Source organism: Buteo buteo, chromosome 21 (genome assembly GCF_964188355.1).
Source record: "Buteo buteo chromosome 21, bButBut1.hap1.1, whole genome shotgun sequence".
Lineage (NCBI taxonomy): Eukaryota > Metazoa > Chordata > Aves > Accipitriformes > Accipitridae > Buteo > Buteo buteo.
In genome coordinates, this window is record NC_134191.1 from 11,004,305 (window position 1) to 11,031,739 (window position 27,435).

Sequence of the window (27,435 nt, forward strand, 5' to 3'; positions counted from 1 at the left end):
CAATGAGAAAATAATGGAAACACTTCAGTCTGTCAGGACAAAACCAATCATTAGGAGATCTCCACAGCTCACTATGTGCCAAGTTCCCCCACTCTTAAGCAGTATACTCCAAGATCAAGGAGAAATCTTCCCCTATAAAGATTTTAGATCATCCTGCAGTTAAGGGTAGTCAGGAAAGTGCACAGTCAAGAATTTTAAACTAACATCGAATTCTGTTTCCCCAGAAAGCTCAGCTGCAGTATCTGTTCACCCCTAACCCGGAACTGCCCTAATGTTCTGTCAAGTTATTCCAGCTTCTGGCAATTTTTAGTGTAAGAGGTGACTCCCAAAGCCACCTAATGAAGTGACTTGTACACTGGATATCTGGCAGATGACTTCAACACCCTCTGCATTTCTGATGGAGACAGACAAAGCAAGAGGCTCACACTGAGGTGCAGGCATGCTGGAGCTAGCTTCCCATGCAGTATTGTGGAGCACACACTGGGACTCGAGCACAGGTTCTGCAGTTTCTCTCACATCTTTGCAACTCTGTTCAGAAGACAGGACAAACTACCCAAAAGAATGGGAAATCCACTCCGCGTAGGCCTGTTGGGCATGCTGAGCAACAAGCACACCGAGCTGCTTGAAACAGTAGGAGTTTGCCCCTAACCATGTTTTTAAATACTTAAATTAGGGCCAGAGATGGACATTCCACTTGCTAAGACATGGCGAAGGGATTACAGGCTTCTGACAGCTGAAGCAGTATTAGCAATCCCAACAGCCGCCCTACCAGGGGGCAACTGCTGGCTCCCAACAGCTGAACTGAGCTGAGGGTACGTGTTGCCAGTACTACACACCACCCGGGCACCATCTTCCCAACTTACCCACTGGGCAGACACACTGAGCTAAGAGTCTACTTTAGAGTGCAGGTATTAGTAAATGTCAGTGCATTGCTACTTCACCTCTCTGCACTTATTTGAGCACAGAGTCCTATGCAGGGAACAAACAGCTCATACCGACAACCAGCTCGAGCACATCTACTTTCTCATGAACACCAACGTCAATATGAAGCATCAGAGGCTTGAAGTGTCTCTCTCAGCCCACACATCTCAACACTGCTCAAGAGCACAAAGACAGGGAACATAATGGCTACTCTCATCATTTATGCTGTGCAAAACTGACAGGGCAGACCTTCCTTCTCAATACAGACAGGTGCTGGTCAACAGAAGCTTCAGAAGAATTGCTTGCCTGTACACAAGTTTAAGTTCTTTTACTGTAATATATATTTAAATATATATCTATATATTTTGGAACAGGGAAGGGACATGAGATGGAAAAGCAGGGAAGGCAAGTTCAAGAAGCAGAGTCACCTCTCCGCATCCAAGAAGCTGGTGGCACAAGTAACAAGCCTGGCTAGAGTGATCTCCCATTTCAAGCATGGTTGGCTACCCGCTGGCTTCAAAAGAGCAGACTATTTGTTAATGATACAAAATACAGCAACCATTTAAGATGCAGCAAGGCAAGGTTACAGGGCTGGGGTTTATGATCATGAACGATGCCAGAAGCTACACAACTGTGTTAAAAACAGTGAAAAGGCTGTTAAATGGCAGGAGTAAGCCATGTGCTGCTCCTGGAAGGCCTTTTCCCTCCAATACCCCTCCATCATGCTGTTGGTGTGATGCGTTTGTAGAGGTGGGGAGAGGGGGATTTGCCTACGGGCGAAGCCTCACAGGTTGGCCACAGAACATTAGGACAGTCTGATCTGGTCTCACAGATCGCATGTTCCTAGCCTGACACTGAGCTTCCATCAGCAAGCAGACATTCAGGTCCTTCAACAGAAGTTAAATCCCTTCTACCTTCCTAATTTGTAGGGGTGAAAGAAGTCCAGCGGAGTCAAGCTGGAAAGCACAAACAGGGATGAAAACAACCAGTTTGCATACTGATCTTTGTATAATGACCCCCCCCACCCTCACAGCTCACTCTTCCCCAAATAAAGACACATTGTTCAATGGCATGTTGAAAAGACGTGCTCGTCATTCTTAATAAACAACTAGAGTAAGAATACATAAGAGAAACAGGGTGGTATCTTTATATGATACACAAGTGTATGTTACAAGAATTCCATCAGGCACAGGAGCCTCAAGGTTTAAGGCCTCAACGTTAGGCCAAAAAAGAAGAGTGTGGTAAAGTTTGTACTTTTAACATCTAAAAATGTCACTTAAAGGTCTGAATAGAAATCGTTGGTTTGCTTTTTTTTGTATAAATCACAATTGCAGTTCACTCTCTCCTCTTCCTTCCAAGATAACAGCAAATTAACGTCCAAGCACAAGAAAAGAAGATGCCTGCCTCTCCTCCACTGGCTGAGCAGGTCCATCCATCATTCTGTGCCCTCTAGGCTGCACGTGCTCCAAGGAGACAGAGGCCCCAGCCATCCAGGCCAATCCTGTAGTTCATGTTTTCTACATCATAAAAAAAACCAGAGTCAACCAGCAGCTTTCCACAGCTCCCAGCTCGCAGGGGATATGCAGCCTCCAATGGTTCCAACAGTTTGGTGTGTTGGGTAGGAAACACAATGGGTAGGTTTTCCTTTAGATTCTTTTAAAGAGAAGAAGCCTAAAAGGGCTTCATAACTACACCAATAAAAAACCAAAAACTTAGGCATCTCCTTTAGTGTAAAAGTCTGTACAATTTATCTTTGCTTGTCCCTCCCCCGTCACCCCACCCCACCCCTTCTGAGCCAAGAAGGATGCCTTAGTGCATGGTGCTGGCATTAGCCACGGCAATAGCTTCCTGAATCTCTCGTATCACCAGGATCCGGGTGAGCATCTGCTCCATCTGCTCTCTGCTGATCGGCTGGATGGAATACCAGATAGGGCTGTTGGGGGCCACCACTGGCTCCGGTGTCAAGTAAAACGTGTCATTCCGGCCTTTCACACTCTGGGGGCTGCATGAGGAAGATCAGAAATAACCAGACTAACAGAATGTCCTGGGAGGGAGAGACCATCACTGTCCTCAGCCCAGGCTTCACAATTCCTGATTGTGAACAGCTGATGAGACATGAAGGTATGGAGCTACATCTAGGGGCAACAGTGGTCCCAAAGTTTTTAGGCCATGCCAACATTAAAAAGCCATGGTGATGACTACAAGAAAGTAATTTTTATTTCACACTGGTAAGTATGAAGCCACACATGGCTTTAGGGGTCTTTCAGAGTGAAACAAGGATGGGGTATTTTCACATTCAGGCTAGCTGCAGACCCATCCATGCAGGGGAACGTTTACAGTAACTGTCAGAATCATTGTAATTTAGAAGAGTCCTTTGAGGCTCCCTCCAATCTCCACAGCAAGTCCTCATTTTTGTTCAAAGCCGATTCGAATAGGACCCTAATCTCATCTCAAGTAGCGGATGCTTCCAGATGACTTGCTTGCAAGTCAGAGGCAGAACAGTGAGCTCATGCCAACACAGCAAACCTCTGGAATGAGTATGAGATTAAGAGCAGCCAGTGCACAAATTGGGATTTGTCTCTTTAAATACCACAGAAGTTCAGCTTATGTGCCATCAGAGTAAATCCCGCCCTCTCACATCAGCACCCCTCCCCATTTAAGTAAATTTATGCAAATATAGAAACTGTGCCAGCAATGAAACACAGCCCTGAAAACTAGGCCAGCTACAAGATGCAGCTTAACAGTGACAGAAGACAAGCAACCATACATATGAACAAGGGCTCTCACCATTTGAAGAGGTAGAAGTCATACAGCTTTATCGGACACCTCAGGGGGTTCTCTGGATTCTCAGTCTGCTCTGCATACATGTCATCTGTAACTACAAAGCAGCCCCCCAGAAGCCTGTCAGACACTCTGTATAAGTACAGCAAACTGAGCAGTGCCATACAGCCTCAGCACTCCGAAGCACCTTGTCACCATGCAAGAGCTGGCAAGAGACATATGGCTGTTCCAGGGCAGAGCCACCTGGTTATAAATGCTCAAAGCATTATATGGAGGGTTTGCTTTATCCCAAGGCTACTGAACAACACAACCCATCCATACCCTTCTTTCCATTTCTCCTCCACCTGTGCCCAAAATGAGAGAAGTCTCACTACTGAGACTGCAACGCCTCAGCTAAATCCTGCATCCATGCTTTTAAGAGGAAGACTGTACTTACATATGGATTCTATATGGGTTCCTATGAGTCAAGATAAGGGAAGCCCTGCCAAAGAAGTTTCTCCCTCTGTTCATAGACACTTACACTCATTTGCCCCTTTGCCCATAAAAACCAAAAGTAACAAAAAAGTTATCCATAGCTCTTGATGAGTCCTATATGCCTCAGGTAAGGCATGTCCTTAGGCTTATTATTAGAAGGTACTAAGCTCTCTCAGACAGAATGCACAGAAAACTCATGCTGCTAGGCTGAAGGTAACTGGCAGAGCCTTGGGTTCTCGTGGCCCTACCTGCAGACATCTCCAGGTTCATCCGCTTCCTTCAAGCCCAGTAAAAGTAACTATTCCCAAAGAAAACTTCCAGACACTACCTTTCTGTCCCGTCTGGTGTATGCCAAGAGGCTTCATATAGCGGATACTCGTGCTTTTATCCTTGGGATTAGAAGGGTTCTTCTTGGTCTGCCTCAACACCTTGGAGAAGGCCAGCTTCATGTGCTGGTCTACTGTTTTCAAGAGGAAGTATCTGAGCAGCAAGAAGAGAACACAGGACACTCAGAGGCAAGTAAATGATACAGTCACAACAGTGAGGTAGTTATCTTTGTTCATCATGAGCCAACTGAAGCTCAAACCAACACTGAGTTAAAGACTGTTCCAGCAGCAAAACATGCAACACCCACAAGTTCAGTTGCCCTTCTGCTAGCTCATTTCCTTGTTGTACTGCACCTTCTTTGCCTGACTGGGCTGCAAGAGGGCTCTGTGTGCAACCATTTGAAATTCATGACTTCACCCTAATCCAGTGCAGCAGTTTCCTACCAACCCTGTCAAGGCATTTGAAGTTCTTTTATTCCACAATATTCCCAAAGACCTAGGTACTTACTTTGTATTAAAAAACATCAGTGTAGTGAGCAAGGTAGAAGGGGAGTGAGCTCCTAGCTGCTTACACTCCCACAGCATCTCTTCTGTTACATGACTGGAGAGGACATAACCTGCAATAATCAGAAGTCAGCATCATGCCAGTAGACAGTCACAGCAGGAACACAGGCAGTATTTTATAGTCTGTAGGTATTGGAGAACATCTAAATCTTAAGGGAAGGAGGAGGAGATCCTCACTGACGTCAAGATTCACTACAGCGCAAATAACTTTTTAAATAGCAGGTACAGTTAGGAAACACTTGTATACATACGTCAACCTCTAGTTGCGGAGAGTATGCTTCTGCAATACGCCTATACATCCCAGCCCAGAGAGAAATAAATATGCACTTAAACAGCTTTTAATTAATGGCTCAACTCCAATGCAGATGCTCCTAATCCAATAATATGTGAGAGCAGGCAGGCCAGTGTAACAAATCAGCTCTTGGCCCTGTGCGCAGCTTTAGTCAGCACACAGTGCCAAGTGATGTATTTGGACACATGAGTAATCCTTTGATTCTCAGATTTTTTTCCTTTGTGTAGAAGAGAAATACTATACTCCAAATACACAGATAAACAGAAAAACAGACAGCAGTATGAACTCCAGGGCTTGTGAAATGACAAAGCACAGATCAAACAGCCAGACTGAAAACAAAAGGATTCCAAAACTCACGGTGCTACTTAGCCATCTAGCCTGTAACATCAGCTACTTTTCTGAACAGAAGCAATAGCTTCTTCAATGACATCTAATGAGATCAAAGGGAATGAAGTAATGTGAAGCCAGGTTTCTGTGCTCTGAAAATGCAATTCTTAATCTAATTCTCATATGCAACTCTGCGAAAATCTGTCTTTTCTGGAACTGCTCCCCCCATCCCAGTTGCCATCATCTTCTAAACACAGGGCTGAGATGAGCTGCATTTGATTGCAGCATTCGAGGCTCTAATCACGCATTGTTTTTTTCTTTGACACTTAGTTGGTCCTGCAGACCATAACCATCTGGCTACATGGAAACATGACAGCGTTATATTATGTCCCAAAATAACAATACATATTAGAGGCAAGATGTATTAGCACTTTGGATGAGGAAGTTTGATTCAGATCAAGGATCAGCTGGCTTCCAAGTAAGCCAATCTCATGACACTACAGAGTCCCAACAATCTGTCTTCTGACAGGTGACAAGTGATAGACAAATAATCCTCAATGACAGTCAAGGCTAGAGCCTCACATGTGCAGTAACCCCAGCACTGCAGACACAACATTTTTCTCCCTGACCAGTATATGAGCTGTCCTAGGGACATTACACACTTTGAAAGGGTTCCTCTTCAGACTGCACTCATGCTGTAGTTCAAATATTCCAAACTCCAGAAAGTTTTAAAGTTCTTAAATAAACGTTCTTACCAAGAGGGGAAACGCGGGGCTGTACGTCCTTGAGAACTTCATGCAGCCATTCAGTGAACCGAATGTAGTAGAGATCTGAGAAGATGTCGTCTACTCGGCCATTTTCAAAGAGATACTGTAAGAGATTCAAAACACAGTCCAGTACAGTGGTAGCAAGTGTACTACTCTTCAGACCAGACCTTATCCTAAGAGCCCACATACCCAGTCAGTCAAGCATCTTACAGCATAGCACTGAAGACTAATACATTCTACTTAGAAGAGTGAGGACCCTTGCCCCAAGGCCAGTACAGGGCAGGTAATCTCAGCTACTATCATGGGAATGCTAAGACAGAAGGAAAAAAAACCATCTTGGAAAGTAAAGCTGGTTGGATTTCACCTTTTGTTTCAGGTGCGTTCACTGCAAGTTATTTCACATGACTGTCCTTTGGACACTACTTTTTCAGGTTAAGGAGAGAGATGCTCAATTCTGCTATCCAAGTTTGGCTCTGTTCCTGCAGCTTTTCCAGAAAGCACACTAATATTACCAGCTCAGACTTCCCACACCACACAAAGCTAAGTTCTTGCCTGTTAGAGCTTCAACTAGATCAAGTTTTGACACTGACAACTTCCTCAAACATCACCCAACCCTCTCCCCTCACTGAAAAAACTAAAATTATATTCTCACCATGATACTTAACAATTCTTCACAAACTTAGCTCAGTAGGTAAAAGCAGTGCTGTGCACTAACTACATTTAATCTGATTTTGGTTTTTTGCCTTTTGTTTGTTTGGGTTTTTTTTGTTGTTGTTTTTGTTTTTAAAGTAATGGGACTTTTTTCTTTGGGAAGCTTAATAGAAGCCACTGTCTCCATTTTTATAACAGAGAATCCTCCCTATAAATGCTAACATTCACAGCTCTGCTGCACATATAGCTGTCCTCCCCCTACCTTCTGAATACACAGGAAGATATAGTAGAGCACATCTGGATCATAGGGTTCCCCATCACCATTTCGAGCTTCTCGTGTCATTAAGCATAGACCATAATTCAGCTCAGCCACAGCTGAAGAGATGAGATCTTCCTGGAACCTCAGCAGCTGACGCCCTGGAAAAACAAAACAAAGCCATATTATTTAAGCCATAAAGCCATATTATTTCCCAATCTTTCAGGAATGATTTCCCACATCTCTGGCTTTGCCATTCTATCTGGCAGGCCCAGTACTACCTCATTCCTCCAGTATAATAAAGCAAGCTGAAATAAATCAAGATCTTAAGCTGTCAGATCTACTAAAAGATAAATGGGCAAGAATCCGACAGGAAGACTCTCTGCCCTGCCAACTGCATGACTATTGCCTTCTTTTACCATGTCCACAATGAAACGCTGCCCTGCAGCAATAGGAAAACAGCAACTCCGTGACTGCTCTACCAGCTTGGCTGGCATTCACAGCCTTTTTGTTCGTCCATGCACTACAGTCATACAGTGCCCTTCTCTACTGCTACCAGCCTAAGTGCTCAAGTTGGCTCAGCATAGAGCTAATACCTCCCTTGGAACGTGGCCTGTGGCAGTGGGAGTATGCAATAATTAGTACTGCAGAGTAAATCAAAGTTTAAATTTCAAAACAATCACTGATTAAACAAAGGTGTTTTCCAGAGTGGTAAACAGCTAACATTTTAGTCACTCCTAATCCTGCTTGAAAGGAAAGAAAAGCCATGTTGTCATGACACATACTTCCAATAGGTGCTAGCCTATTTTGGGCTTCTTTTTCCAGCTCTGCATTCTTGGTCTGTGCCCAGCTTTTCCACACTTCAAGCCCTTCTTCTGGCTTCAGAGAGTTTGGAAGTAGAAGTTCAGGTGAAGTCTGTGGCTGTGGCTGTGGCTCAACTTCAGCAACCTGAACAGTTTGAGCCTATGAAAGAGAACATTTCAGTTTACATATACACTTTGATATGCAACTGTTCAACAAAAAAACCCAAGTAATTCCACACTACCTCTAGCCCCAGGATATCAGCCTTTTGCAACACTCCTCTCTAACAAGAAATTAATCCAAGGAACACAACTTTGCTGTATAACCTGAACTGGTGCTCATGAAACAGCGTTCATCTCTCCAAGAACACTTTTAGTTTGACTGGACATATCTATAACCCCTTTAGCAAACCCACACAACTTGCAATTTAATGCATTTAGAAGTCCTGCAGAACATCACAGGAGACCCAACAGCCACAAGCTGTTCTTGCTGCAATACCATTAAGAAGCTAGCTGGTACACTCAAAGGCAAGGATCTTTACAGGGCTAAATTCCTCTCAACAACAGACTTCTGGTCTCCCCTCAAACGCTGAAACAGATGACTATTGATTCTGAAGTCCTGCTTGCTCCAATGTGTTTTTCTTGGCTTCAACTCTGAACCTTCAACTCTGAACCACCACTAAAGTCCATCATCTCACTACAACAAGAGTGGCCCAAGGCCCCTCACAGACACAGCCTTGAGACACAGCAGCTAAAGAGACCGCCAGCCCCGGGCAGGGAAGAACGGCAAGGTGCCATCAGCTTTACTAACCAGTGCTGCTCCAAACCGAAGACTGCCCTAAGCAAGGGTCTGGGTATGATCACGTGTTGTACACTGCTACCATTCCTCCCCACCCTTGCCCATCAAGGGCAGGCTCTCTCATTATTCAGTACATAACAGCCAGACAGAATAGATACGCTCTGTTCTTACCGTCAAGGACTGATAAGATTAATTCATTTCTAAGAGGTATAAAGTAATAACAGACTAGAACACCAGCATCAAAACATTAATTCAGTTGCAATGAAATGCTCTCAAACTACCAAATACTGCTAATGAGGACTAGCTACTATTCTGTGAAGAGCTACTGTATGACCTACTATAGACCTAAGAGGTCTCCAGACCCCTTGGAAGTTTACTTTGCAGCAGGACCTTAAGTCACCAAGAATTACTACCTCAAACTGAAACATTTTACAGGCAACTGATGGCACCTATCCAGAAAAAGCAGCAAGCCCTCCGACTGCATTCACTTTGCATTCTTCACTACAGCTTCTCAATCCCATGCCACAGAAACCAAGTGTCAATCATCACTGAAAGTTGCTCTGGCAGTACTAGAGACCATAATGGAAATGGCATAGAGACTTCAGTAATACCTGTACCCTACTCAGTATAACAAAAAAAGCCCCAACAAAACAGCTAAAGAGGCAAAGCCTGCAAGAGCCTCAGCCGAGCTTTCTGACTGCCTCTGGTTGCTTTTTTTTTTTTTCATCAGTTCTTAATACCTCTTTGCTTACCAGCCCCTGCTGGCTACCACAGCTGCAGAGGGAGACTGTGACTGAAAGGACCCAGCTTTTATTAAGGGAGATGGCAACAAAGTTTAAGCTGTCAAGCAAGCCTCTGCCTTAAAAAGGACAGGAGTCCAAGGGTGAACTGACACCTTTTCTTTCTAGGAGCTAGGACTGAGCCTCTGCTCTCCTCCAGAGCACTGCCCCATTACTCTCCAGAGAGCTTTCCAGAGCCAACCACCTCTGTCAGCCCAACCTAAAGGGCAATCTTCTGCCCTGACCTCACAGACAGCTTGTCCAGTGTTAAGGCAGACACACAGGCTGGAGTTAATTCACTGAACTGGCAGTTGCTTCTGAACTGACTTACATCTTTCACAAATAGAGCAAAATAGCTGCAACTTGCCCAGATCCCACATCAGCACAATGCCAGAGGACAGTGTGGGGCAAGCAGGCATAATTCCTTCTCAGTCTCACAGTTGTGAGAGGAACAACCCCCAAAAGTTTGATGTTCACCTGTAGTAGCTTTATTGCCCTCTTAGAGGAAGAATGCATCCCTCCTGGACTTCCCTCTGTCTTTAGGGGCTAATCCAACACCCAGTAGTCCAGTGAATTGGGAACAGAAAACTGTCTGATACCCAAGAATTGCAGACCACTGTGCACAGAAATACACACCATTAGTACAAGCTTTGCCAGTAACCATTAAAGAAATTACGGAGCTAATACCTCAGAAAGGATCCCAAGAACGTGGCTCATGCTCTTAAAAGACCCTAGAAAAAGTCTAAAAATCCTGTTTAACAGAAAGGCAAAAAGTTCTATCAACTTCGTTTGTTCAAGCAGCTGAAAGCGATGAAGTGATCTCTGAAGTACCAATACAGGGAAAAGATAAGCTACAGAAGGCTCTTTGAACATGAACAAACAAACAAAAAAATCCCAAACAAACAAAACCCCATGCATTACAAGACCCATAAGCTGTAGCTTAATATACAGCTTTATAAAAGAGGGCACCCAGCACCTGAAAGTTATCTGTAGGGAACTCTTTGCAGTGAAGGTCTTGGTGGGCTATAGCCCACAATCAACTCACAAACAATCAGACATGGCTATAGAAAGTAATGCACCTTGTCTCAGTGCTTACTGACAAATTAGAGGGCATATACACCTTTATATAGCCAACAGTGTTATTTATAAACTGGAAAGAATTTATAACAACATTTATACTAGCAGACTTGGATATTTTTGCCCTCATTCCATTCAGCAAAAACAGGCTCTGACAGATCAATCACTTTTCACTTTCTGGTAATAAAATATAAATTACATCCATTTGCACTAGTTATTCAAGTTTTAAAAGCCTATTCAAAATACCTATGGCTTAAAGTTAGCAACACAGCCTAAAAAAAAAACCACCAAAAACCCCAACAAAAACAGCCACAAATTTGGCTGCCATGTTTGCCAAGCAGCATGAAGAGATGCTTACTTGCCACTGCTCATGCTCTCGCACACCAGGCATTCACCAGAAGCAGGACATGGTGTTATAGATGGGTACACCTGATCCATGAAGTTTGCTCACAACTAGCCAGATTCCAACACTTTACCTGGGCACTGGATCTGCTGTAGACTCTACACGCTGCATAACACAAAGTAACTGTTAACTAGGTAACTAGTATATTCGCACACCTTGCTTCGCTGCAATCATCCCTGCCTGTCCACTGCAACCCCTAGAGCAGCTCAGGAGAAGACTGCAGACCTTGGAATACCTGCTATGAAGCAGCTAGCAATGAACATGTATCTATTAATTTATATTACCAGTATCTATTAATTTACATTATGAAGATCAAGATTATACTTTCTTTGGGGCAGTTTTGAATCCTATAATTATGTACCAGCATTAACACATCACAGTCCTACACCTATCAGGAGTCAAATGCCCTATGTCACACCCAGGCTACTGGGACAAACTCATCTCTGCTTCCGAGATATCAGCTGTCTGCTGACATCGTCCCTCTCCACAACATTCACTAGTTGTTAATCATGGACTGAGACCAAGAAGCAGTTTTAACTTACTGAGCAAGTGACCTGTAGCTGCTGCTGCTGCTGCCCCTGCTCTTGGGGTGTCGGCTGCTGCTGTTGCTGCTGTGGGTCCCATATGTGCACTGTCTGTGCTGTGTTCTGGTACGTCCCTGCCACAGCCTGCACTGCCACTGGAATGTGGATGTTGCCATTCATAAACTGCGCTGGAAAGAGCGAATTAGCAAGAGTCTGCACCACTTCCTCGTGAGAGTTCTTCACCACTGAAGTACTTCCCACCATCTTATCCTTGTCATCTTCCAGCTTCACGGTAGCCAGTGTCGTTGGCGAGCCACTGACATGGACGGCATTGTAGGCCTCCTGAGGGATGGCGATGTGGGTTATGTTTTGCTGCTGAAGGTCACCACGTGGTTGAGCAGAGTAAACGGGGATGGTCCAAGTCTCTCCAGTGGGGCTAGTAATGGTCCCAGTGGCACTGTACAGGTGGGCACTGTCCACTGTTAACAAGTCTGGCCTTAAAGAGACATAACTTTGCTGCTGGCCCTGAGGAATGGCCAGCACTGTGGCAACTGGCTGCCCAGAAATAGCATAGGATACAGTAATAGGCATATCCACTTTACGTTTCTTCACTGGCTGAAGGACACTAGCAGTGCTGATCCGTCGCTCTCCCTCTCGTGGAGAGCCTTGTTGAGAAGGTGGAGGTGACAGTGCCCCAACTGTTTGGATCTGTATCTGCTGGCCACCAGCAATGGCCTGTCCTGCCACAAGCTGGGCCTGGATCTGCTGGTGTTGTATGTGTTCCTCCTGTATCTCTGCAGCCTGGATCTGTTGGGCAGTCTGCACATGTTGCACTTGGATTTGAGCTGCCTGCAGCTGAGATGGGCTGGGGCTCTGAAGAGATTGACTCTGTATTGTCTGGGATGCCTGCTGCTGCGCCTGGCCTTGGATCTGCACTTGGACCTGTATTGGTTGCTCCGAAGCCTGATGGACAGTGAGCTGCGGAGAGAGCTGCTGGGCGGAGACCTGCTGCGGTGACTGCTGGACCTGGACCTGAACCTGCAATGACACCAATTCAGCAGTTAGAGATCAGCAAGTGTCAGTGATTCAACAGGGGGGCCACCAACAGAGACGGTCCATCACCAGAGGTCTATGCTCCAGGTCTTTTAAGCTCAGTTTTATGATTCCATATATTAATCCATTAGTAAAGATCTCAGGAAAATGAAACAGAGTTATTCTAGAAGTGCCTGGTTGGTAACAGCAATACGGTAGATGATGTGTTTGCTCAGCATTGCACATGACCACACTTCTCAGCACAGACAGAACAGTGCGTGAGCTGCATCTCCATCCTCAAAGCTCTGTGGGCTCAAGCCAACAGATTGCATCCTTGGAAGCCAAAAGAGTCTTCAGAGCTATTTGCATTGCTAAAATGTTATTTCACCATAGCCTTGCAATTGCAAGGCTTTAAGGTCACACACATTACAATTCTGATATTAAGTTTATCTTGCTACAAAATGCAGGAGCTTGCCTCATTCTTACTATGCCCTAAAGACTGTTTTACTGCTTTCAACCCCAGCCCCCCAGATGGCCGTGGGATCACTTGCCAGTGACAGGCAGTAAGAAATACGGGTAAGTTGAAACCAGCACTTGGCTCTTTCCACATAGAGCACAGAAATATTATTTTGAAACCAACCGCTATTAGTAACACTACACAAGCAGGTGTCAACACAGAAAGTTGCAATTTCAACTCTTGGTCATGCGCTAAGGGGCAACACTGCAGCACTTAGGGTTTTTTTCAATTCAAAAGTATTTCTTTGGCAGTCATAATTAAAACTAAGTCTTTTTTCATTTATTTACTTATTCCATTTATTTATTGTCCAAATTGCTCAGTTGTATTTTCTAGCTCATGCACTTACACAATGCTGAATAATATGGACAAATTACGTTAAGACTTGGATCCAAACACAGTTCCTTTTACTGGGGAGGGGATTGAAAAATAAAAAATAATCACATCTTCTCACATCAATGCTCATTTGTCCAAGGTCTGTCACACTATCTAGCAGCAGTCCAGGAGCAGACTTAAAGCTAGGAGTCAGAGGTAGCCCCCAACACAAACTTCTGGTCTCAACAAGTTCACATTCCAGGCCTCAAACCCAACCCAGCTGGTATCTTCACTCCCAGGGCACCAAGTGAGGTCTGCTCTCCTCATCCAAACACTTCACCACTTTGTCTCCCACATTTACACATTTGCTTTGTCCTCATCCTAGAAGTGATATCCCAGGTTCCCATGATCATCTGCTTCTCCAGGCTTCCTTAACACTACATCTTAAGGGAGGGTATTAATTACTCAGCCTCTCCTTTCAAATCCAACCAAGAGATGTAGAGCTTTATTAGTGGCACCTGTAAGGGCCATATGAAGTTTGAAGCCAACACAGATTTATTTGGTTGCAAAACTACGTCTTCCTACTCATGTTCTCTCACCCTTTTCCACATCACTTTCTAGAGTCAGTCAAGCTAACGTAGCATTTGCACAGAGACACCACACTAGTCAGCCTGAAAATACCAAAAAGAACTACCACGCAGGTCTGCATTGCGCAGATACATGAAATCTCACTTCCCAACATCACCTCTAAGAAGTCTTAAAAAATGTTAAGGATTCATTTGCAGCCAATTAAGAGTTTCTAAGGAAAAAAGTGGGGTAGCAAAACACACTGCTTGCAGACCAATTTTATAAGTCACCTCCTGTTAAGAACTAATTCTATTTCCAGGAAGAATAGGGAATTTTACAGATTCCTGCTGGGAGCTATATGCAGTGTACTGTAATCCAGATGACGTGGACTTTCCATAATAAATTCCTGCAAGGTAACAAGAAACATATGACCTTGTGTCAGCATGACAGTTTAAAAAGCTGCATCAGTGAGTCGATTTGATCACGCAGTTAATTGAAAAAGATGAAGTCACCTATGGGATGCTTCTTCAGTTCTATTTGATACTCTTATCATACTGCCCTACAGCATGAGTACTGCCTTGGGCAAACAGGCCCAAGCACAAATCCCAGTTAAGAGTTCAGGTTAAGAAAGCCACTTTCAATTACACCTCCAAGGCATATATTCTCCAAAATATCCAACTTTAAAAATCACTAATAGAGTCCTTAGTATTAATTTAAGTCCCTGTTCAAAAGATTACCTTGGGCAAAGGCCCAAGACTGGACAAACTAAAATGCATCATTGCACTGATATATTTTCAGTTTCACACAAGAAACATTTGCTTTATCTGCTAGGATTCAAAATCATGTCACAGAGAGAGGTAAACATGTCATTTATCCTGTAGTTCTGCAGTGTGTTTTCAGAACCTGTACAGGTTAACTGAGAACCCCTTAAAAGTACCCCCACCTTTTCGTACAAAATTTTACTTTACAGTTCCTGTTATTGCTGTCAACATATACAAAGTAAAGACTATATGTTTTTTGCTAGCGGTAAGAATTAAAAGTCCATTCCTGCGCTGAAACAATTTTACCACATAAGTGCAATTAGAAAGGTAATGGAATAGGTTTAAGCAAGAGGCATCAGCAAAAGAGGCATGGTCTAAGCACAGACCCAGCCAGACAGCATTTTCTTCCTTCTGCTTTTATAGAATAGAATATTTCAGTTGGAAGGAACCTACAATGATCATCTAGTCCAACTGCCTGACCACTTCAGGGCTGACCATAAGCTAAAGCATGTTATTAAGGGCATTGTCCAAATGCCTCTTAAATACTGACAGGCTTGAGGCATTGACCACCTCTCTAGGAAGCCTGTTCCAGTGTTTGACCACCCTCTTGGTCAAGAAATGCTTCCTAATGTCCAGTCTAAACCTCCCCTCAGCTTTGAACCATTAACCATTTTAGAGCCTGAGCCTACTGTGTCTAAAAGTCATGAGCAACTTCCATCACTTTCAGCAGATGAGCAATCACGACCCAAGGCCCTATGATACTCCCCCAGGACTAAATCCTAACCCCTACAACTAGGATGTCTTGCTGCTGCTTTAGAGTTCACACAGTGTTATTGCTAACACCCAAAGAATGAGGCCAGACCCAAACAAGATGAAGAAGTCAGACTCCAGAATCACTGGAAGTTCTCCATGCTGCAAGCTGCAGACATCATGCTTCTGACAAGAGATTGCTCCTATTTAAAAGAATATTGGAGCTCTACCTACAGCGCATTACGCATCCCTTGTGAATTATATATCTGTTTTTAACAACCATATTTTGCAGTAGATCCCTCCCCATTTTCAAGTAGGTTGTACCCAGGAGTGCTACAAGCATTCATTTCAGATTTACAGACTTCAACCCAGTCTGAGACCAGAGCTTCTTATGTTGACCTCATTGTCTAACTTGCTGTCTGAGGGGAAAAAAAAAGAAAAAAAAAAAATCACACTAATCATCATCAGTGGTTGACTTTTTAAGAGACTGTACAAAGAGGAATGCTTTAAATTTACAGGCCAAGACCAACAGGGAAGACTTTAAATCTTGACATTATGCTGAAGATTAAAGTGAGAACATGTTATGCTGGGAATTCCTGGGTTATACTGGTGCAAGAGAGGAACATGCCAAGTTACCGGTACTGAAAAACTGCTTATTGCCAGAAGTTTGGATCTGACAACATGAAAAGCATCACTTCCCAGCAGGCTACCATCACACAGAGAAATGCCTTTTTACCATAAAATAGCTAGAAGTTGGACCAAGTACTAGCTGACTAGAGAATCAAAAGCATTACAAGTCAGTCCTGCATTGTAACAGGAGGGCAGAACTAAATTTTTAAGATTCCCTTAAAGGAAATCTTCTGTCACATTAACATCAAAAACATACTCTGTCCAGAACTGAGTATGTGCAAAGAGAAAATAAGTAACTCCATGAGCATGAGAACAGCTGAAGCCTAGTTTCGAAAATTTTTTTCCTCATGGCTGACAGACTAACTTGGACAAACTTTCAAATAGGATTCATAGTAAGTCTGCCCTGTGTGGATTCTCTGCCCAACAAGGAATCAGAATGCAGAACTGCAGTTTTGAAACAATTAAGTTGAAGGAATTTCCAAGCAAAGAAAATCTCATCTGTGGACTGACTGGATTACCTAATATTTCCTAAAACCTAACTCCAAATAAGCGCACATACTAACTCTAGCCTGCATGGATTTTCTGTTACCTAGCTTGCCCTAGAGAACCTGACAGGCTTTTAAATGCCTCTTTTCACAAACACATCTTGGTTTCTGAAGCTACATTTACACTAGCAAGTAGTAGGATACACCAAGAGCAGATCTTCAGAGCAAGACTGAAGACCTGTTAACATGTCCACACTATACATTCCAGAAGAATATTTCAAACTAAGGTCTAGTCTTGCCCACTAGCCAAGCTAGACAAACACCTAGACACAACAAGACTGCATCTTATGACTTAGTTTCATCTCAAGGGAATCCCAAATGACAGGCTCCAAACCTAGAAGAGATAAGCGAGGGCAAGTGGCAAACTTGCTGCGGGAAGTATGCTCCAAATCCCCCAGAAGAAGTAATGTAGGTGCACCTCAAACCTCCACACCTGAGCAAGCCAACAGAAGTCAAACACTCGGACAAAAAGTTAATGAGAGCAGGAGAAGAACTATCTCATTATTATTTTTTAGCCCAGTTTAAGGAAAGAAGGCTTAAAACACACTCCTCTCAACAACAGTCCTAAGCTAAAGGGACTCCAGCATTTAAAACTAATACTGTAATAAAGAGTTCCTTCTAATGTTATGCCAGAAAGCATACATACAAGTACAAAACAGGTCTGAAGTATAGAGTAGGTGAAAAGACTGATCACTGAAGTAGCAGGAAATGTTGGAACTTGTTATTCAACTGCTTTACAGGAAGTCTTTTGCTATCTATCTAAGTAAACAAGGTCTATGGGGAGTGTACAAGTCAGCTTTTCAGAACTACTGCCAGACAGATTCTCACTCCAGGTTTTTCCTCTGCTCATTCATCAACATCAGAGAATTCCACAGGCCAAATTAGGCCTTGTGTGTGTTTGAACAGTTACAATATCAAGATTATGTTGTCAAGCTGTACACTGGGGCAGGATTTATGCCTAAAACAGTTAAAACACATGAACCGGGGAAAACAAAACAGTTTACCTCTCAAAGAGGAACCTACTTCCATATACAAGAAGGTGCTACCCTGAAAACGCCACTCTTAACTATAACCATTCTTTGAAGTGGCACACTCAGCCCTAGCAAATGCTAATTAATACTAGCTGCTACACTAATATCTTATTGGGATGCTTTTCAGAGGTAAGCGAACAGAAGCCTTACCTCCAGGCTAAACTTCAGAACCAAGACTGGGCCAGTGGGAAGCTGCATCCATCAGAAGTGAAGGAAAGATGTATGCTGAGCAGAGCCAGAGATGAGATTTTCTTCTGAGCTACTTAAGGGCATCTTTCCCTGCCTTATATCATTAATAATGCCCAGCTTCCTATAATGGTCTGAAGTCACAGAACAGACTGGGGGAAGACTGCTGTTCTGGAAGAAAAAGCTGAACAGTAAACACATAAGGAACTGAGCAATTAGAAAGGCACAAGCCTTAACTGAAAGACATTTTATGCAGCATTTAACTGTCCCCTATACAATTCTGCCATCTTGCTCGCCTGTAGTATCCTCCCCTCAAGCCCTGTCCAAGAAGCTCTTGCGAGCTAGCCATCAGACTCTGTCTTAATAAAAAGCTGAAACTGAGGATCTTCTCCACGGGCACTGTATGTATCCTAAGCAAAGATATTTTCTGTCCTCTGATATTCTTTCAGTTAAATCTTCTTGCGGAAGAGGAAGAGGCACAAGACGTTCACTGACCACTTACCATATTCAGTAAGTAAGTCAGTGCTAACACCTCTTGTCACTGGCATCATCAATTCGATGGCCTCAATGCACAAGACCAACTAGCAACAATCTCGCCAAAGGCAGAGCTGATAAAACTCTTACTTGACTGGAGCAAAACACAACCCTTGCCAGGCACCGCCTGATGTAGCACAGGGTACGACAACTTGACATACTAAACTCTTTAAGATCACTAATGGCACCACTGTGATACGGGGCATAGAAGGAGCTGCAAAACACTTGTACTGTAGCACTGACTAGTATATAACCCAACAGTTGCATCCACTCAGCCTTCAAAATAAACATTTGGCAACAGTTTGTTGAGCCTTTTAGGCAAGAAAATCCTAAGGTGGCAACTTCTTCAAGCAGGAAATTTATTTTGCCAGGATAAATAAAAGCAGCAAGCAGTCATGCACTGTCTTTGGGTGTTTGCACTAAGTAAAATCTAGGATGAAACCTGAGCACCGTCTATCTTTATGATTGTAAGGTTGTCATCAGCACTTGCAACCGTGAGGTCATCTGACTGGTCATATTATTAGTCACCTTCAGCACCACTGTCATACTGCCAAACATAAGCGTAGTCATTCAAAGGGTCTTCCACTGATTTGCAATTGGATTAGCAAGAACTAAACAGATTATCAAGTCAAGTACTGGGATGACATAAGTTTAATCAAAAGCTAAGAGGCTTCAGCAGATGACCAAAATTTCTCATAATACAACACAAGCAGTATTTTAGCAAAGCGAGACAGCTTGATCAGGTGCACTGCTCTAGTGGAACACTGTCACCCCAGAGTCACAACAAAATTCAGCTTTGTTCAGACACTGCTCTGCTACTGCTGCCACAGTGAGTCTTGAGACAGGTGAACACTAAGTCATGGGTTTAGCATAAATCACATCTCAGTAAGAAATCTTGAAAAACAGAAAAACACTCCTGCAAAGGGGTAAAGACATTCCTCTCCACCTCATCCTTGCAAAAATCTTCAAAATAATTCTGAGCTAGCTGCTCAAATACACATGAATCCAGTTGCACTGCTGATGCACAAAAGCTGCAGCCATACCTAGTACCAGATGTGCCACTTAAGTGTTCTGGGGCTTTGTAGCATCCTACAGCAGCAGGGTAGGCAACACAAACACTAATCATGATGTGAAAGCAGATATTTTAAAGCAGTCACATCAAAAACAAGGGGGAGAGGGTAGACAACATTCTTAGGAAAGTTGCTGAAATGACCTTCATCAGGTACTTTTCATATTCAGGGTGCAGGCCAATTCAGTTTAAAAAAAAACAGGAACAGGTCTCTGGCAGCAACTCTATGGTTATTTTCAAGAAGGTCAGGAGATTATTTTTCTCTGGAGCATATGATACATTACCTCCCTCGCTATCTCTGTTACTAGAAGACTTGTAAGGGTCAAGCCTGAACTTTGACTAGTTCTGGAAGGAGGCAGCAGCAGGGGGAGGGGAAAAAAAAAAAAAAAAAAAAAAGAAGGGGGGGCGGGAAGAGATTCCTTCTGACTTTTACAATTGGTTTGGATGCCGTCCACATCTTCAAGGCTGAGGCACCCAAAAAAGCCAACCCTGCTAGTTCTTCTACCAAAAAATGAAACTTCTCCCCAAAAATGTGCTAGCTGGCAGAACCAAACGCACCCTTGATCAGTTTTAATAGACTCACGCAGAGATCCAAGTCATGGCTGTGAGACTAGAGGCTTTTATTCTTCAAAAGCCTTGCGACACAAGTCACTGTAGGGCAACAGGTTACAGAAGTCCCAGTTAAGCATTCATTTACTCAACAGAGAGTGTAATTGAAGATGAGTTACCCAGTGAAAGAGGGAAGTTTGTCTTTGCTGTAGGATAAAAGCACACAAGTGAGCTGTTAGCACAAGCCTACTGCACTGCAGCAAGTTCACACTACCTTATCTCCAGTCATTTGTGTCTCCATACCCTCATTTGTTGCAAAAGAAGAGAGCTCACAAATTTACATTCATGCTACAGAAGGCAGAAAGATTCATATCTGAAGTGTATCAGAATTACAGCTGTAGACAAACGTCAGCTGTTTGGAGACACATAAGAAAACCTTAGTAAATGCCCTGCCACCTATAAACTCTTCAAATTAGGATAACTGCTTTTGTCCTCAAACATGTTTCACAAGCTGTATGTTTGGGGTTTTTTCCCCTCTGATGCTGGATTTAATAATTTAATACTTAATAAAAAATACTGTTATACCTATCAAAAAAAATGGAGAAGACTCCTTCCACTGTGCAAAGGGATAATCTACCTTGACACATATGCATCTTTTAGAGTTCCTTTCCTGAAAGGTATCTTACCTTGGTTCATATTGTAAGTTAACTCCCCTGCATTTCCCCCCCCCATTTCCCCCCAGTTCAAGAACTGGCTTTACAACTTTTAGAATGTTCAAGCAAAAAAATTTAAAGAGTATTGATTTAATTAAAAAAACAAACTGAAGGCAAGTTAGATCCCACAGCCACCCTGAACAACCAGACAAAATAAGACCAGCAAAGGGGGGTGGTATTTATAGCAGCTTCACACAGAGTGCAAGGCTTCAGGGAGTCGTGTACATGCCAGAACTGTCAACCATTTCTCCAAGAGGTTACACCACTACATTGCTATGTATGCTACTCCTCCTACAGTGAGGCTCAATGGAGGCACAGTCAAGAGAAAAATTTACTACCAAATTCCTTAAATGAAAGGGAAATAGTGCTGTTCTATATAAAGTTAATTGGCCCTGCTTCTTAAGTGCTTGCCTGTGGTTTCAGGTTAGACAGTAGCTGGCTCTGAACACTACTCCATGGGTTAGCAAGTCATACATACATTTAGAGATGACTTAAGCTGCTTACCTGGACTTGCTGGGGTTGCTGAACCTGTATCTGCTGCTCTGGCTGAGTTTGCTGCTGGACACTGGTTGTCACAGGACAAGCAAGTTCAAGCAAAGACCCAGCCACCTCTGTGCTGTCCGTGTAAATGCAGTTGCCACCCTGCTGATACACCATCGTGGTGGTGGCTGTCTGCTGAAACTCCTGCAGAGCTTCCGGCCCCTTGGAAGCAAGGGAGTCCAGAAACTCCTTCATCCTGTGCTGGGGGATCGTTCGCGCCTTCACACGGATGTATTCTTCAAAGGAAATGGTGTTCTCCAGAGAATTATTCATATTGCAAGGTCCTTAGGGTTCCTTAAGGAAAGAGAAAGTAAAAGTCTTAACTACAGCACTCCTTTGATGCAAGGATATTCCTAAGTCCAGTAACTGATTTCTCATACCGAGTACCATAGAAAAACTAGCAAACATGCACAGCCAGATGCCCGAGACAGATGCTTTAGTTTTACGAGGCATCTTGTGCTCCTACACATTTCTCAGATTAACCCTTAGCAGCTCAGGGAAGTCTGAACGATGACCAGGTGTAACTGTGGTACTATTCAAAGAGCTCACTGCCATGTAAAATCTTCTAGCACTGTACTTCACCCAGACCAGGCGAGTCCCGTAACAGATGAAATCAAGTCATACATTTGGTTCGTTTGCAGCATGCAGTATTAGTGAGAGAAGCTTAGAAATCAATATCTGTGGCCCTGCTTTGCAGCCACAGAGGTGGGAGAACTGAGCAGTATGTTCTACCAGGCCATGCAGTTCTATTCTAGGCAGCTAATGGGAAGCACAACGGAAGAGCAACAGATGCAGCATTCAGCCCATTGCTATCAGGACTAGGACAGCCTTATCGATTTGAACATAGCAAGCAAAAGGAGAGTGCTGGAATGAAGCAATTCCTCAAACAGGGAACTACACACATGGAGAAGCAGAGCTCTGGAAATTACAAAGGCAAGAGCAGCATCAGTTCTTTATGTCATTTTAATATAGGAAGAGGTTAACATGAAACATGCCATGTATGAAGACAAAAGAGAGAAAAAGAAATCAGATGATTGGGGGGAAGTGAGAGTAAGGGGAAAAAAAAAAAACAACAAAAAAAAGATGACTCCACCTGAGAACATTAGAAAGCTCTAGGGTATACTCTGACAGCATTCTTCTCTTATTGACTTATCCTGTTTAAACCCACAAATTGTTTCTGCAGTGAGTATACCGGTTGTTTCTAAGGCACTAATTAGTCTTGATAAAGGATAAATAGATTTGAGCTATAACACTACCAGATACTGAGATGGTTGTGAAAAGATGTGAAACAGCACAAGATTAGGACTAGAAGAGGCGATTCAGTACTACTAGATCAAGCTGCGGAAAGGAGGAAAAAGGGACAAACATCACTATATGAACATTTTGACTGCAGTTCTAAAGAGAATAAGTACAAAAGCAGAATCTTTTACATCATTTTACCATGATTTAACAAAGTGGAACTGAGACAGAAATATGTGGTTGAACATAAGACTGCAACAGCCTTCGTGAAAATGGGAGTTAGTTCTAGGCTCTCAGTGGTGCCCAAGCATATTCCACAAGTCTAGCTTCAATTCCCACCAAAATCAGTGGGAGCTAGAGCAAATTCTAACCGTTCTTTACTGTTACGTGACAGCAGTCTAAACACACAGAAGATTTTGTTTACATGGAGGAGGTTCATGGCTAGTGCATTGGACCAGGCTCACAGGAGAAAGAATGAATATCAAAGGTAAGGGGAACACACACGAGGCAACTTGCGCTGTATCTGTAGTTTCTGGCATTATTAAGCAACATTTGTTGCTGTATGAGATTACTACAGAAAATATTCTCAAAACATGCATCAATGTTTAGTAAAAAGCACCAGCTTGCAGTGTTCACTTAGTAAATCCAACAACACTGCAAAAATCAGCATACAGAAGCTCCTGTAGAGCCCACAGCTGGACAGAAAAACAATTCTCCTGCCTTTCAGAGATTCTGATTTGACACGTTTTCTAGCCAGCTCCCCTCAATAGAGCCAGTAAGACTATTCACTTAGCTGCTGAGTGAGGCTTCCTCCAGGAGACACCCAAGAGTACTCTACACCTCTACAGGACACATTATTAACCCTTTCCCAGGTGACCATATGTCCAGGGTGAAACCAACAGAGAACAACCTTGTTAATGCATCCTCAGTGACTCAGACAGGACCTACACCAGGCACACTCAAATGCATCTTGCATCTAATTGCAAGATGCTCCGTTCCATTGTCTGAAGCTGGAAAACAGATTTTGAGTGATTAACTTGTCCCAGTTTTCTACTTGGAACTTGCAAATATTTGACTTCAATACTACAGCGAGGCTTTCAGAAGATCATGATCATTTTGCATGTCCATTCTGAGGTGCACCAGCAGACACAGCTTTCAGAGGGAAGACCCTTCTGAGGAATAAGCCTCAAGGATGCTGCGCTGGGAACCCAGATGTGAACACTACAGGTGCTGTTTGAGATTATATGCTCTTTGACAGCTAGCTGCTGCTGAATAGGATGGGCTCACCTCTCAGCAAAGGTCCTGCATTCTTCCTTGCTCCTGCATTGGTGCTTATTATGTTGTAATGGCTCAGGGAATAGCTATTCACCTTCTGTTAATCTTGTCAAGGGAGAGAGCGAGGAGGTCAGCAGGACCACTGTTTTCAACAGCAGCTACTCCTTAGCCCTCACTTTTACTTCTGGAACGCCAACCCTTCTGTCAAGAGCTGCTCACAGGTACATTGTGCTCCTGTGTAGCAGAAACCAGAAGCCACCAGAAACCCAGACGCATAAGCAACAGGCCCAAAGATCAAGAAGAGGTCCACCACCAAATCATCACCTACCTCTTCCAACCACCAGGAAGCGCAACAAACACAGCATTAATTTCTTAGATACAAATCCTTCACACTGCTTGGCTGCTCCATCTTAATTAGTTCTTTTTAGCATCAAAATTGAGCGCCTACTAGGCCAGTCTTCCGCTACTAGCAAATCTTCCTCTGTCACAAGCTGTCAGAGGGAATCTCTCTTTTCCTCTCTTCTAGCATGGAAAAATCTTCCTTTATATTTGCTTGAAATTACTACACTAAAAGCCACTAATGCCTAAACCAGTGAAGTGCTCATCTGAGCCACTACAGCACTCGAAGTCCCAAGCATGGGTCAGAACCCCACTGCACCACATGGTATTTGTTCCTGCTCCGAAGAGCAGCAGGATCTTCCTTTGGTTTTCTCCAGAGGTCTCCAACTCTGGCAATCAGAAAGGAGCTAAAGACACTGCAGGTTACAGTGCGGGCCAGATTAAGTGTCTCCCCGAGTCGTTCCTGTCAGTTTGAAGCCTGCTTGGGGTTATTTAACTAAAAGCACCGACCCACTCAAAACTACACTTCACAAAACCCTATGCAGCAGCAGAGGTACCAGGCCTAGATGAAGATTCAGGAAAGTAATGCTGTACTCACAGAAATTTTATTTATTAAAACTAAACCTACCTGCATTTATGACAGAAAACCTCTTTAAGGCTCAAGTGTGCATTCAGCAGGCTTTTGTAGGGCAACATACATAACTTGCTGCTGCAGTCACCACTTTTACTGTTAGTTATTAAAACATACTAATTTACGCATTCCATTTATCCTGTAGACACGCATTAGAAACAGCAAACACCCATCCTCACTAGATCTTGGCAGCATGTTTTTAATACTGCATTTTAAAATAAAAAAAGAGCATCCAGGCAATTAGCTTTCTCCGATAAAGGGAAGTAATTCCTCCCTGTTCAGCATAACCGCATTTTTTTTCCAGGAAATGAGTTCAAGAAACTCTTTGAAGATCATGAGCACATACGGTTAGTTCATAAAACTTAGACTGAGGTTACTGAAAACACACACACAACTTGCAGCATGTGGACAATCTGGACTCACCAGTCACCATGTTGCATGTATTTCTGCTGCTCTTGTCCTGAGCTCTTAGACTTGTAACGTTCTGGAGAAGACAGAACAAAGAAGCCCTTTCCATCCCCAGTTCCTCTTTCTTTATTAAAGCCATTTTATTTTTAGTATGTATTCCATTAAGAAAAAAAAAAAAAATCAGGAAAGAAAGATATTATCATCCACGCAGCTAGCGGCTCCTACTGAAGAATTGCGAGATGCCCAATTCCTAACCAGTGTATCCCTCAGCCTGATAAGTGTGACTAGGAACGAGTGTGTGAGCATATCTGTCACGGGGCGCAGAGCGCTCGCACCGTGCGGTGACAGGCGCAGCGCAGCCGGTGACACCGGAGTTACTGGAAGACAGAACTGAGAACAAGGCAGCAGCAGTGACCGTATCCAGAGGTTCCCCCTGCTCCCCCCGCAGGTGTTCCCGGCCGAGCAGCCGCGGCCCGGCGCTGCCCCGAGGCCCGGGACAGACGGGAACGACACAAACCGCCCCGCCACCCAGCCCAGACGAGGCGAAGCTCCATATTTAGCCCCTGAGATCATCGGCCGCGGCTCGGCCTCTCCCCTGCTCCAGCGGGGGACGCGGAGCCCGCGGGGCTTCCTCCTGCGGCAAGGCCGGCCCCCGCCCGTGGGAGACCAGCGCTGCCCGCCGCCGCCTTTGTTCCCCGTGCGGGGCGGCCGGGCCCGCGGCCCGCGGGAGGCGCCGCGCCGCCCTCCCACACCCCCCCCCCCCGCATTCCCCCCCCGCCGCAGGAGCCATGTTGGGGGCTTCGCCGGGGACGGCGGCCGACGAGGGCCGCAACGCGCAGAGGCGGAGGCCGCGCCTTCCGGCGCGCGCTGCCGCCGCCCGTGCCCGCGCGGGGAAGGGGCCGCCCCGCAGTAAGGGGGGGGGGGGGGGGGCGGGGACGCGCCCGGTGAGGAGCTGGGCGGGGGGGGGGAAGGCGAGTAGGGGGCGCGCCCCGCGCGTGCACGGCCAAGCTGCGCGCGTCCCCGCGGGAGGGGGGGGGTCCGCCCGCCTCCTCTCCTCTGCTCTGCTCTCCTCCCCTCCCCCTCCCCGCCGGGCCCGCGCCGCCCCCGGAACCGCCGCCACCTCCCCCCGCGCCCGACGGGAGGCCCCGCCCGGCCCCGCCACCGCCGCCGCGCACCCCCCCGGCCCGGCGGCCCCGCTGCGCCGCGGCGTAGGCCCGGCCCGGCCCGGCCTCGCCTCACCCCGGCCCCGCTGCCGCCGTCGCCTCGCGCCGCCGCCGCCTCGGCCCCGAGTCTTTTCCCCTCACAGCTCCCTGGGCGCCATCTTACATTCAACCCCCCGCAGCCAATCAGCGCATGGCCCGAGCCTCGCGAGAGCGCGGCTCCCAAGTCCCGCGAGAGCTCGGCGCCCGGGCCCGCCCCGCACCTTAAAGGGGCCGCGCCCCGGCGGGGAGGGGGCGGTGGCGGCCGCCGGGGGGCGCCCTCCGCGGGGGACGAGGGGACACGCGCGCGGGTCCGGGACACGGGGGGGGGGGGAAGACGATGACCCCGGCGGCGGTGGGGACAGGCCCCGTTCGCGGCCGCGGGGCTCGGGACGCCACCGGCACGCGTGGCCGTGGCACGCCGCCGGCCGAGGGGTCCCACGTAGCCGTCGCGCTGCTCCGCGCCAGGCCGGGGCGGGCCGGCCGCGACAGCCCCCCCCTTCACTCCCCTCCCATAGCAGCAGCCGGGGCGAGGCCCCGCGCCGCCCCACGGGTGGGCGAGACCCCAACGCAGGGGCTTCCCGCGAAGGGCCCTGGGGCCTCCGCGGCCGGTACCGGCGGGGGCTGCGCCCTGCCCCTGCCCCCGCACGGGACCGCGGAGCGAAGGGTCCCCCCGCACCGTGGGGCCGAGCCGGGGCTGCTTTAACGTGTCCATGTGCTCGGCGCGGCCTCCCCGGCCCAGCTGCCGCTTAAGGTGGCCCGTGGGGCCGCGCAGAGCCTCCCCCCCTCACCCACGGCAGGGCCGGGGCCGCGGGCACGGGGCTCAGAGCACGGGGGCCACGCCGGTCCCGCGGGGGCACCCCTCCG

The 27,435-nt window shown here is 45.7% G+C and overlaps 1 protein-coding gene across 3 annotated transcripts; it reads right to left on the reverse strand.

The window, feature by feature from the left end:
• Positions 1-1,993: 1,993 nt before the first annotated feature.
• Positions 1,994-26,732, reverse strand: QRICH1 (glutamine rich 1). Of its 3 annotated transcripts, XM_075052827.1 has the most exons (11): positions 26,609-26,718; positions 25,385-25,445; positions 21,442-21,771; positions 11,760-12,779; positions 8,145-8,322; positions 7,366-7,520; positions 6,441-6,555; positions 5,011-5,119; positions 4,505-4,656; positions 3,709-3,799; positions 1,994-2,923 (listed from the first exon to the last, which is right to left on the reverse strand). In XM_075052827.1, the coding sequence occupies exons 3-11, from the start codon at positions 21,748-21,750 to the stop codon at positions 2,731-2,733; spliced, it is 2,322 nt and encodes a 773-aa protein (XP_074908928.1). In that variant the 5' UTR covers positions 21,751-21,771; positions 25,385-25,445; positions 26,609-26,718; the 3' UTR covers positions 1,994-2,730. The 3 variants fall into 3 exon arrangements, with proteins under 3 accessions (XP_074908928.1, XP_074908930.1, XP_074908929.1); XM_075052829.1 differs by lacking the exon at positions 25,385-25,445 and having other exon boundaries at positions 26,609-26,732; XM_075052828.1 differs by lacking the exon at positions 26,609-26,718 and having other exon boundaries at positions 25,385-26,081.
• Between the last annotated feature and the right edge of the window lie 703 nt (positions 26,733-27,435).